General features: G+C 44.6%; 3 protein-coding genes across 3 annotated transcripts; 1 reads left to right on the top strand and 2 right to left on the bottom strand.

The window, feature by feature from the left end:
• Positions 1-2: 2 nt before the first annotated feature.
• On the bottom strand, positions 3-1,207 carry ndufaf8 (NADH:ubiquinone oxidoreductase complex assembly factor 8). The gene is made up of 3 exons (XM_070851420.1): positions 932-1,207; positions 406-516; positions 3-328 (listed from the first exon to the last, which is right to left on the bottom strand). Exons 1-3 carry the CDS (start codon positions 1,010-1,012, stop codon positions 308-310), a joined length of 213 nt encoding a protein of 70 aa, XP_070707521.1. The 5' UTR covers positions 1,013-1,207; the 3' UTR covers positions 3-307.
• Positions 1,208-1,398: 191 nt separating this feature from the next.
• Positions 1,399-6,446, top strand: tepsin (TEPSIN adaptor related protein complex 4 accessory protein). The gene is made up of 13 exons (XM_070851679.1): positions 1,399-1,481; positions 1,932-2,004; positions 2,444-2,535; positions 2,677-2,770; positions 2,875-2,942; positions 3,026-3,107; positions 3,281-3,352; positions 3,452-3,643; positions 3,812-3,998; positions 4,092-4,205; positions 4,339-4,417; positions 4,513-4,647; positions 4,752-6,446. Exons 1-13 carry the CDS (start codon positions 1,443-1,445, stop codon positions 5,400-5,402), a joined length of 1,878 nt encoding a protein of 625 aa, XP_070707780.1. The 5' UTR covers positions 1,399-1,442; the 3' UTR covers positions 5,403-6,446.
• Positions 6,447-6,571: 125 nt separating this feature from the next.
• Positions 6,572-9,474, bottom strand: LOC139219737 (protein VCF1). Its single transcript, XM_070851680.1, has 3 exons — positions 8,739-9,474; positions 8,188-8,293; positions 6,572-7,860 (listed from the first exon to the last, which is right to left on the bottom strand). The coding sequence occupies exons 1-3, from the start codon at positions 8,753-8,755 to the stop codon at positions 7,603-7,605; spliced, it is 381 nt and encodes a 126-aa protein (XP_070707781.1). The 5' UTR covers positions 8,756-9,474; the 3' UTR covers positions 6,572-7,602.
• Positions 9,475-9,487: the final 13 nt, after the last annotated feature.

Genomic DNA, 9,487 nt, shown 5'->3' with positions numbered 1-9,487 from the left:
AGTGGCTGTTGGTCTGTGTCTAGACAATACAGACACGATATCAACAATGATTTATTCACCTCTGTATATTACAGAATTGTATCAGTCTTTCATATTAAAGAATGTGGGAGACTTTCTCATGTGCAACAACATGCAGTCTCCATTTCAACAACGCCATACATTCATTTACTGTGCCACGGTACTGCTGAGATAAAACAATAAGCTCCCAGCATCACAAGTCTATAAACATTTGGACCTCCGTGTCTTCTCCCAGAACACCGAACGGGTGAGGTTGATCCGCTCTAACAAAGGACAGGACAGTTTCCATTCATTTGGCTTTTCTCTTCGCCTGTAATAAAGAAATGAAGAAATTATGAGCGATGACCATCCATCACCACTACATTAAGATTACTGACTGTCACTTACTGCACTTATAAAGCAGGTCTTCAGGGCTTCAAACTCCTTGGCGCACAAGTCCTTCCTCAGCTCCTGTCTGCCTGTTGTGGTGCCTGCTACACACTTCCCATATGCTGCAGCCTGAATCACACACAGGCTGCCATTAAACAAAGGAACACAAAGTAGGCTACCATTCAAATTAAGCTGTTACACATTTTCACATATAAAATGAAGATTTTTTTTTTTTCTATTTTCTATTGTAGGCACTCTTAGGTTTGTTTTTGTTGCACACCAACCCAGTTTCTTTGCATAATGTGCGTAGTATTCTTCATTGTTGCTGTACTCTACCACTATATCTTATATTACACATATTATCTTCTCTCTAAATGATTGTTTTCGTGCTATTCATAGAATATCTGTTGGTGTACCGTAGAGAGGTAACTGCATTTCACTGTGCAGTCCTGTATTGAGTCAGGACAGTAAAGCCTAGCCTTTCCACCCAGAGCTAAACCCTCGCTAAGGTCTCGTTTGTCAGTGCCTACATTACATTACATACCTCTGCTGTGCACTGTGCGAAAAGTTCAGGGAAAAGTCTCATTCTGTCTCGACTGCGGCTCCAGACATTTGACCCAGACATGGCTGCTGTTCAGGCGCAAACAGGGAACCTTTGGGTTTTTAAGTCAACTGACGAGCACGATAGAGACGAACCGATAACTCAGAAATGTATCAAACGTACCAGCAAACTTAAAAAGCATTTAAATGAGAAAAACACATCAACCGGCTGACGGAGAGTCTTTGCATCCCATGGAGAGCGCCATGTTGTTGACCCTGTCATCAAGGAAACGGCCAGCAGAATATTCGATATTGTGATTCGTTAATTTCCCTGTCAATCAAAGTGTCAGCGCTCTCTTTCTTGGCGTTGATTCGCTGGTTTTCGACCGAGAACGCCAATAGACTTTAGGTTTGCTGTTTGCTGTTCCATGATTGGCTAGCTGTCACCTTGAGCCCCGCCCCTCCCCGTACCATTCGGTGGAAGATGAGTAACCAGCAGCAAGGATTGCAAAATCATGGCAACATTTATGGAACGATTAGCTTTCCTTCAGAAAGTAAGTCCTGTTTACTTACAGAAATTACTTGTGGCGAAAAGCCTGAACAGCTGAACGGAGCATGGCGAATATGACGCACGTTAACGTGGCAGTTTAAATCTGTTAAGTTGTGCCACCACTAGCTTGCTAATAGCCTGCTAGCTAATAGCATGAAGAATTTTGGTAATTGACTTTAAGTCATTTTTCAGTCGTGCCAACAGCTTGTTTGGTTGAAGTTTACAGGTAGCAGACTTGCGTCAGACAGGCACAACACTTATATAAACAGCCTGCTGTGCAAAACTAACGCTCATAACCAGACCCCGGTGTTAATGCCAAGTTTGTGTCCATGTCATATCTGTCCTCGTTAGTCAGTGGGCTGTGGGCTGTTGTCAAGAAACACAACACTGTCAGCTTTGAGCTTGTTATTTAGGATCACACTGTTTAAACCATTACCTTTTCCACCAACTAAAGGTCCCGACTCTGATGAAGGCTACAACAGATGATGAAAACCCCTGTCCCGGCTACCTTTTCCAAGAGATTGGAAGTATCCTTTGGCTCACATGATAAGTGTAAATAATTTGATTTCACGTTAGCTGACAGCTGCTGAATGGTTCAACATGTCATCTGTAATCTACACTTTTTAAGTTTATTATCATATTAAGAGAGAATGTAAGGGTGTTACTGTGAACATTATTGGATCAAAGGGTCCATTAATCCATTAGTCATCAATACACCACATAGCAAAGCTCAGTCACACATCTCCTTTTGTACACACCCTTTTGTAAATGATTAAATGTAAATCTCAAATGGATAACAGAAGTCATATAGATATAGATATATATTTATATGTAAGAACCCAAGAAAGTATATCTCACAGTTTTTTGTCTTCTGATGTGCTAACAAATCAATACTCACATTGCCCAGATGAGACACACTGAGTCTGTTACATCATTATAATATCCTTAACCATCATCACACTGTAGAAATCTCCCATGAGTCTTCAGGTTGTGGTCAGTGTTTGTTGGAGTACCTTCTGGAGAGGCTGCAGGTAGAGTCTTGTCACGTCAAGCTCAAGGTGAGAGCAGAATTACTGTTCAATTTTCTGTCTGTAATATGAAACAATGACATGGAGCGGTGTAGTGCAGCCCTGTTTACGACTTTCCTCCCTTTCCTGATTGACTTACTCAAGGTTCTGCTCATGCTTCTGGTGTTTCAGGTGCTGAAGATCTTTGTCCATCTTTGCGGTCATGGCTCAAACCATTTCCTCACAGAACTCAGAAGGAACTCCACCTTCATCCAGCAAGCGTCAGGTTAGTCACTGGCCACTTTTTAAAATCTCCGTTTAACTCTCATCACTCAGTGGCCGCTCCTTCGCCTGAGTAATTACTCTCTCTTTGATGTTTTTCTCATAAAGTTTATAGTGGTCCTCCTGATCCTATTCATGGCACCGCATTGTACCAGAAAGTGAGAAATACAGCTCAGGTGAGACACAGGTTGTATTATATCTTCATGTCAGTCCGTAAAAAGTACCAAACACGATCAATTCTTACTTTTTCTACTTGCAGGAAGTGGCCAGGTTGCTTTTCACAGATGCTTTTCCTGCAAAAAGTGGCATCTCACCGCTCAGTCTAGCTCCCCCAACAATGGGTGAGTAATCACAAACACTTGATTTAAGAATAACAAATAAACACTGTCAGAACCCATTCCTGCTGTGTCTGTAAGGAGCCTGAATGACCATTTTAATCCATTACATCAGGTTCTTCATATATTCTGAACTGAAAGCACTGAATACAATAGGTCTGCTTTGTCTTTCTGTCCAGGTATGGGCTCAGGAACTTCCCACAGGTCGGGAATGCAGGGCTTTGGATACAGTCCGGGCAAGCAGGCGACAGGTGAGTCACACACCACTACACACACACACACACACACAAACACAAATCCAATCAAGCTTATCTTTTGTGTACATTTCTGTCTGTGCCTCTGCTCCACAGCAGGCAGCGACTCACTACTGGATAAGATCCAGAAAGCTGCAGAGGTGGTGGCCAGTGCTGTCCTTCCCCCCACTGAGCACCAGGGCATCCGTCTCCATGACAACCATTACCGGCCCGTAGTTGCGCCGTCTGCACCTATAGAGGTGGCCGTGCCTGCGTGTGCCTATAACCTGTCTGCTCGCAGACCAAAAGGTGAGACATTGTTGTGGTGAGGAAATGCAGGCATTGGTTTCTAAGTAGAAGGCCTGAAAGTCAAACACATCTGCACATGCAGTGTATGAGTCATTGATCAGCTGTCTATGTATCAGTGATATAAATGTTCATTTTGACACCTGGAACCACCACGTGTGTTCACCACAGCAGTGACCCAGCGGTGCCCAGGCCAGGTAGGAGGGGGCTGGGAAGAGACGGACAGCGGCAACAGCTCCTCTCACAACTCTTCTCAGGATATCGCAGCTAACAGCAGGGCCTCCGTGGGCAGCAAGTCGGCTGGTACCGGGAGCCAGTCGGGGGCCAGCAGAGAGAGCAGTGGGGACCTGTCGGAACGGTGAGCGGCAGTGCTAGCATAAGATAAAGCCCACTAATTCTCACTTTCTCCACATCGTTGTCATTTCTGTCTCATACACTGTGTCGTCTGCAGGGTGGAAGCTTTGCAGTTGGGGGACTGTGGCCAGGAGATGGCTCTAATCAACAGACTGACTGAAGGATCCAGAGTTTTCCTGTCCAGAGAGGAGAGTCAGCACTTCATCAAAGAGTCAGTGCATCTAAAATCAGACTGAGAGACAGCCGTTCGCTCTGATCCTCTTTTATGGACTAAATTATTTGTCTATTTCTTTTAAATCTTTTGGACTAGTGTGGCCTGATTTCTGTCTTCTTTTATCTGCCAGATGCTCCATTCTCAACTGTGAGGTCGTACTGGAGTTGCTCTCAAGCAAGCTTCAAGAATCCTCCCACACTGTTAAAATGGTAATGATGGTTCGCATTCACTGATGATCCAGGTTTCCTTCATGATTTTGTGCAGCCCTAATATGCATATCTTTTGTTTTCCTGCAATCGTGCAGAGGGCACTGTGTGCTGTCTCATGCCTCATGACCTCTGACCTCCTCTCTCTGGAACAAATGTTTGGTGTTACACAACGAAGGCTCCGGCAGCTGAGTGAGGGCGCTCCAGGACCTGTGGCCAACAAAGCCTCCAAGGTAAGAGAGTCATAAAGAGAAAGCTACACATGGTGAACGCTGATAGGACGGAACTAGATAATGCGCTAAAAGAGGGTTTTTTTGTTTTTATCTCCTCTCACCAGATCCTGAGACAGTTTGAGGCTCTAATGGGTGGACCCAGACAGGATATGATGAACAGCAGCCATCAGGCAACCAATCAGCTTCCAACATCTCCTCACTCAGACCCCTTACTACTATCCCACTCTGCTGACAACACCAATCTCAATTCCCAGCCTGACATCTTACCCACAGGTGTCACCCAATCACCAAATCACCCATCCTCCCCTTCTAGTCTGGCCGTGGCCCAGAGAGACTCCTCGGGGGAGCTGATGGGCAACGAGGATGAGGGGAAACTTTCTCACATTCAGCAAGAGTTAGTGCAAAACCAGGTAGAGCCAGTCAGGACTGCTGAGGTTGAATTGATTGCTGAAGAATCAGAGCCAACCACAGACAGGAGCTCTTCCCCTCCAGCTGAGCCGCAGAGCGAGCAGCCCTGTCTAAGCAGGCTGTCCCTCTTCAGCGGAATGGAGCTGGTGATGAAGGGGAGGCCCCTGTATAAAAGAGAAACGTCCCAGGCAGAGACGGACATGATGGACGACAGCTTGAGGGAGAACCTAACTGTGCATAACAGCCTCAGCACCAGTAAAACCAGTGACTACGCTCCCGCAGTTTGCAATTCAGTCACACCTGATAGCAGGCAGCCGGCGTCAGCCTTCGCATTTCTCAACTTTTGACCAACGTTTTTCAGCTGGAGCTGTCACACTCAAACCAATGATGTCATCATGTATATCCTCTCAGAAGTCTATTTAATTTTATAAACCAAGATCAGATCTGTAAGGTTAAAACTAAATGTAAACAGAAGATTCACATTATGTTTGGGTTTTCTGTTCTTACCTGTATGGTGCCTCCTCAGAAGTTGCATTTAATGAGCAGATTGTGTCAAGCAACAGATATCAAGGCCAGGCTGTGTATCTGTAGTCCTTTTAGAGCACAGATGAGTGCAAACCACAGTTGGTTCAAGAAACCCCTCGGCTGTCATAAGTGAGGACTGGTTTGTGAGCTCTGTCGCTGTTTGGTGGCTGAGGTCTAATGTCTGAAAAGTATTTCCTAAGAATGGTTGTGTTGATTTACAGGTTGTTATTATTGGCAGTTGCTTTATCTCAGGATTCCTTTTAGCTAACTGAAACAAATCTTAAGCCTCTGCAGCACGTCCTAAACCTCCGAGGGACAATCCCTCAATTTGTAATTTGCACTAAAATAGCTTTTTCTTATGGACTCTAAACCTATAAATGAGAGTTGTCTTCCATATTTTTTGGTACTAAGCTATTATGTCAGTGTAAATGTTATCCGAGTGTTAGTTTACAAATAATTTATTATGTCTGCCCTGTATTGACTAAAGCATACCTGTGAGAGTGGTTGTAGAGTGCATGTCTATGATTAAGAACTGTTTGGAGAATTAATGGTGGAATTAATTATTGAGATATTCTGTGTGCATATATGTGTGGAATTATGTGTGTCCCGCATTCAGTATGATACTAAATATCTGCAGTTTCATAAACGGTTGCTCATCATCCCATAAAAAGCAGATTACCTTCACCATGTCCATACACCATTGTTATTTCAGCTGCATACTGTAGTGTTGTGGACTGGTATGTGGCACAAACTACATGCCCAGATGGTCATCCAACCTATCGATGCGTACAATGAACACTACTGATGCATTTTGTTTCAGTGAACACAAGCTATGCTGTAGCACACGCTGAACAACAATAAAACATGCTGTATTTTTGTTACAGCTCTGTTACACTAGCTGGGTATGCAATATAATATTGTATTTAACAGAATCAGTGACATGTCAGAGACATCACTTTCAGCAACGCTTTATTTCAATGTCAAATGATTTGGAAAATTACATAACGTATGAATCACTTGCACATCTCTCATTTTATTTGCAACACAGTGTGCTGGTCATATTAACCCATACATAAACAAGTATGGCTGACTGTCTTACAACACACACATACACATGATGTGTAAATGTTACAGAAGTAAACAAATGGTTACAAACTGACTTGGAGAGCTTCTTGTCAAAGCTGTTTTTTACCGAGTATGACACAGTCCGAGCCGCAGCCTCCAGCGTCTGCTCTCACAGCTCTATAATTAGCCAGGGTCTAATCTGAGGTTGGATTTTGGTGGTGACGCTCATGAGGCATCTCTTTTCCATTACCTTGAATCCCCTGGCCGGCGACACCAAAACATTATAGATTCATTTAGATATTGAATGTAATGCAAATACACTATGATTTAACTTTATCACTTTGGTTAGAGAAAACAAATAAGGTCTAAAATGTTACTCTACTGGGCTGTTTTATTGATGCTCCTTGGAAGTGAATCCATCGGCCTTCATGAACTTCCTTTGTGAATGGGATCCCAACAGCTCCCACTTCACAGATACAAACATGCGACTGACTTTCCCTCGTCAAAAGTAAACAGAATGAGGAGTTATTGAGTAAAGTGCTTAGCTTTATTTAGTTTTGCAAGCACTTTGGATCATCACACTTTTCTTGTGATTAGCACCAATGAAAATGTCCACGCATCAACGCACGCATGTAAAGAGAATGATACCTCTTTATAAAGTGCACAGGTTGCGTGCACACACATACACAACCACACACACATACACATCAATACTGCACAGAAAACCACAGTGGCTGGGCCATGGAAAGGCGGATGTGCTTATGGTCTTGACAAATGGTACATGGTGAGGTGGGGATGAGCCTTGGTGCCCAAAATCTGTAAACCTCCCCACACATCATCCCCTTCCCCCTGACCCAAGTGTGTCGCTTGAGGCTTTCAAGGAGGAGCCATCGTGCCAGTAGTGTGGGCACTGATGGGCGAGGGACAAAAGGTCAGGAGAGGGGTCAGAGGTCACGGTCATGTCGAGCCTGGACGCCCTCTGGTCTGCAGACTACTGAAGTGCGCCTCCCTCAGGACTCTGTTGATGTAGTCATAGGACACACTGCTGCCGTCGCCATGGACACCGTTATGCAGGGAGCTAGCAGAGTCTTCAGGCTTTGGGCTGAGGGAGGACTGGGTGATGCAGTTGTTCTGGCTGTGTATGCATGGCCTGGTGGTGACCACTATTGCTCTGTCTGGACTATTGATCCCATTACTGCTGTCGCTGCTGGAAGACTGCAAATACAGAACCGAGACGGGCTCTGAAGTGTAGCTTCATGGATGGATGCACAAGTTTTAAATAAAACATTCTGAGCCTTCTCTGACAGTGGCGCACTGCATATGAAAGACAGATTCACATGTATTTGTATGCACGATGCCAGGTTTCTTGTTCTATCCATTACGGTCAGTGGACTTTACATCATCATCAATACAGTATGTAATAAGTGACCTTAACAGAAAGATTCGTCCTCTGCCTTTGATCACAAACACAAATGGAAATCTGGCTAAACCTATGTCTGTGTGATGGTCTAAAGATCAATGTAAAGATCAAGTCAGTCTCACCTCCGAGTCCAAATCGGACACAAGCAGGCTGGAACCCCCTCCTGACCTCTTGGCCTGAGGACTCAGCTGTTGGTCCTCCTCGCTGTCACAGCTACGATGTCGTTTCCTGTACAAATCAGATATGGAAGGAACTGAGAGTCTTGTGTTGAGTCAACATGAAAGCGGAAAAGATAGTGTGACTGCAACGATGCAGGCAGGGGGGAGAGAGAGAGATTGGTAGAAAGGCAGAGTATCAGAAAGAGAGAACATGAAGAGGAACCAAAAATAGCAACTCACACTGGCAGTTATATGATCGGACATGTGGCACTCCCATTATATGAGAACACACTCATTAACATACCTTCACTGGGGTCTATACAGAGATCAAGCATACAGTGTGGATATTGAATTGCACATTACTTTGACAGACTGAACAGACTTCGATATTGTCTTGGTTCACAATTGTTATAATATGTGACTTACAATGAGGAGATACAATCATTGAATGTAACAGTGTGTAATGATGGGGCTGTATAAATGACCAAGCTTGTAAAAATGGTTATTCCAGTTACCTGCTGTCAGTCAGCATTTCTGCAGTCTTGACGGTTTCTTTTGGCAAAGAGAGAGGGTGACACTCCTTGTGAACTGGATTGGGGTGCCTTATTTTTAAAGCTATGGCTATGCTACAGCTCCACGACCATTTTGAAGGAATTCAGCATGGCAAGCTCCCTCTCGTCTAGGCAGAAAGTCTACCAGCAGAAAAAAAGTCTACCAGCAGAAAGCAACCTCCAGAGGGCTAAAACATAAGTCGTCGTAGGAGAGCAAAAACCTCAGCTGTTAGTCCAGACCTGTCACTGCTCCAAGTCCAGTCCGCCCTGCCTGCCTTTGCCTCGGCGGTGATACAAACTGCTGCTGGGCGTCTGAGAGCTAACCAGCTAACCACTAGGTATTCTCGTTTACGTATTGAAATCTCGAGGAACTCCGGGCATGACAGCAAAGGGAGCGAGCTAGCCTGCTAGCTGCTACCTACTTGTCAAGCTAACTACTTTAGCTAACTACTGCTGCACTATGCTAACTGAAAGTTCTTCCGCTGTCGTATTCAGTCCACTTTCCGTTAGCTGTGGTTAACTGCCTGTACCTCTCAGCAGTCCGACGCGGGACACTAAACGAGTGGAGCTAAAAGTACATTAGGTTTTAAGGTTGTCCAAAGTAGGATGACCAACAGCCCAGAGTCGTTAGGTGTGCCATAGTAGCGGGCTCGTCTTCTTCGTTGGTCGTCAAATGTCGAAGCCCTGCCCCTCTGTTTACCTGACGTCACAAG

Source organism: Pempheris klunzingeri, chromosome 20 (assembly GCF_042242105.1).
Source record: "Pempheris klunzingeri isolate RE-2024b chromosome 20, fPemKlu1.hap1, whole genome shotgun sequence".
Classification (NCBI taxonomy): domain Eukaryota; kingdom Metazoa; phylum Chordata; class Actinopteri; order Acropomatiformes; family Pempheridae; genus Pempheris; species Pempheris klunzingeri.
Note: the sequence above shows the minus strand (reverse complement) of the source record. Positions and strands in the feature narration are given on the sequence as shown.

Coding starts and splice junctions, on each gene's coding strand:
- LOC139219737 (XM_070851680.1), bottom strand. Junction 7,861..8,187: donor TGTCCGATTTGGACTCGGAG/GTGAGACTGACT, acceptor CTGTATTTGCAG/TCTTCCAGCAGCGACAGCAG.
- ndufaf8 (XM_070851420.1), bottom strand. CDS start 1,012: ATGTCTGGGTCAAATGTCTGGAGCCGCAGTCGAGACAGAATGAGACTT. Junction 517..931: donor TCGCACAGTGCACAGCAGAG/GTATGTAATGTA, acceptor TGTGTGATTCAG/GCTGCAGCATATGGGAAGTG. Junction 329..405: donor AGACCTGCTTTATAAGTGCA/GTAAGTGACAGT, acceptor TCTTTATTACAG/GCGAAGAGAAAAGCCAAATG.
- tepsin (XM_070851679.1), top strand. CDS start 1,443: ATGGCAACATTTATGGAACGATTAGCTTTCCTTCAGAAA. Junction 3,108..3,280: donor TCTAGCTCCCCCAACAATGG/GTGAGTAATCAC, acceptor CTTTCTGTCCAG/GTATGGGCTCAGGAACTTCC. Junction 4,418..4,512: donor CCTCCCACACTGTTAAAATG/GTAATGATGGTT, acceptor GCAATCGTGCAG/AGGGCACTGTGTGCTGTCTC.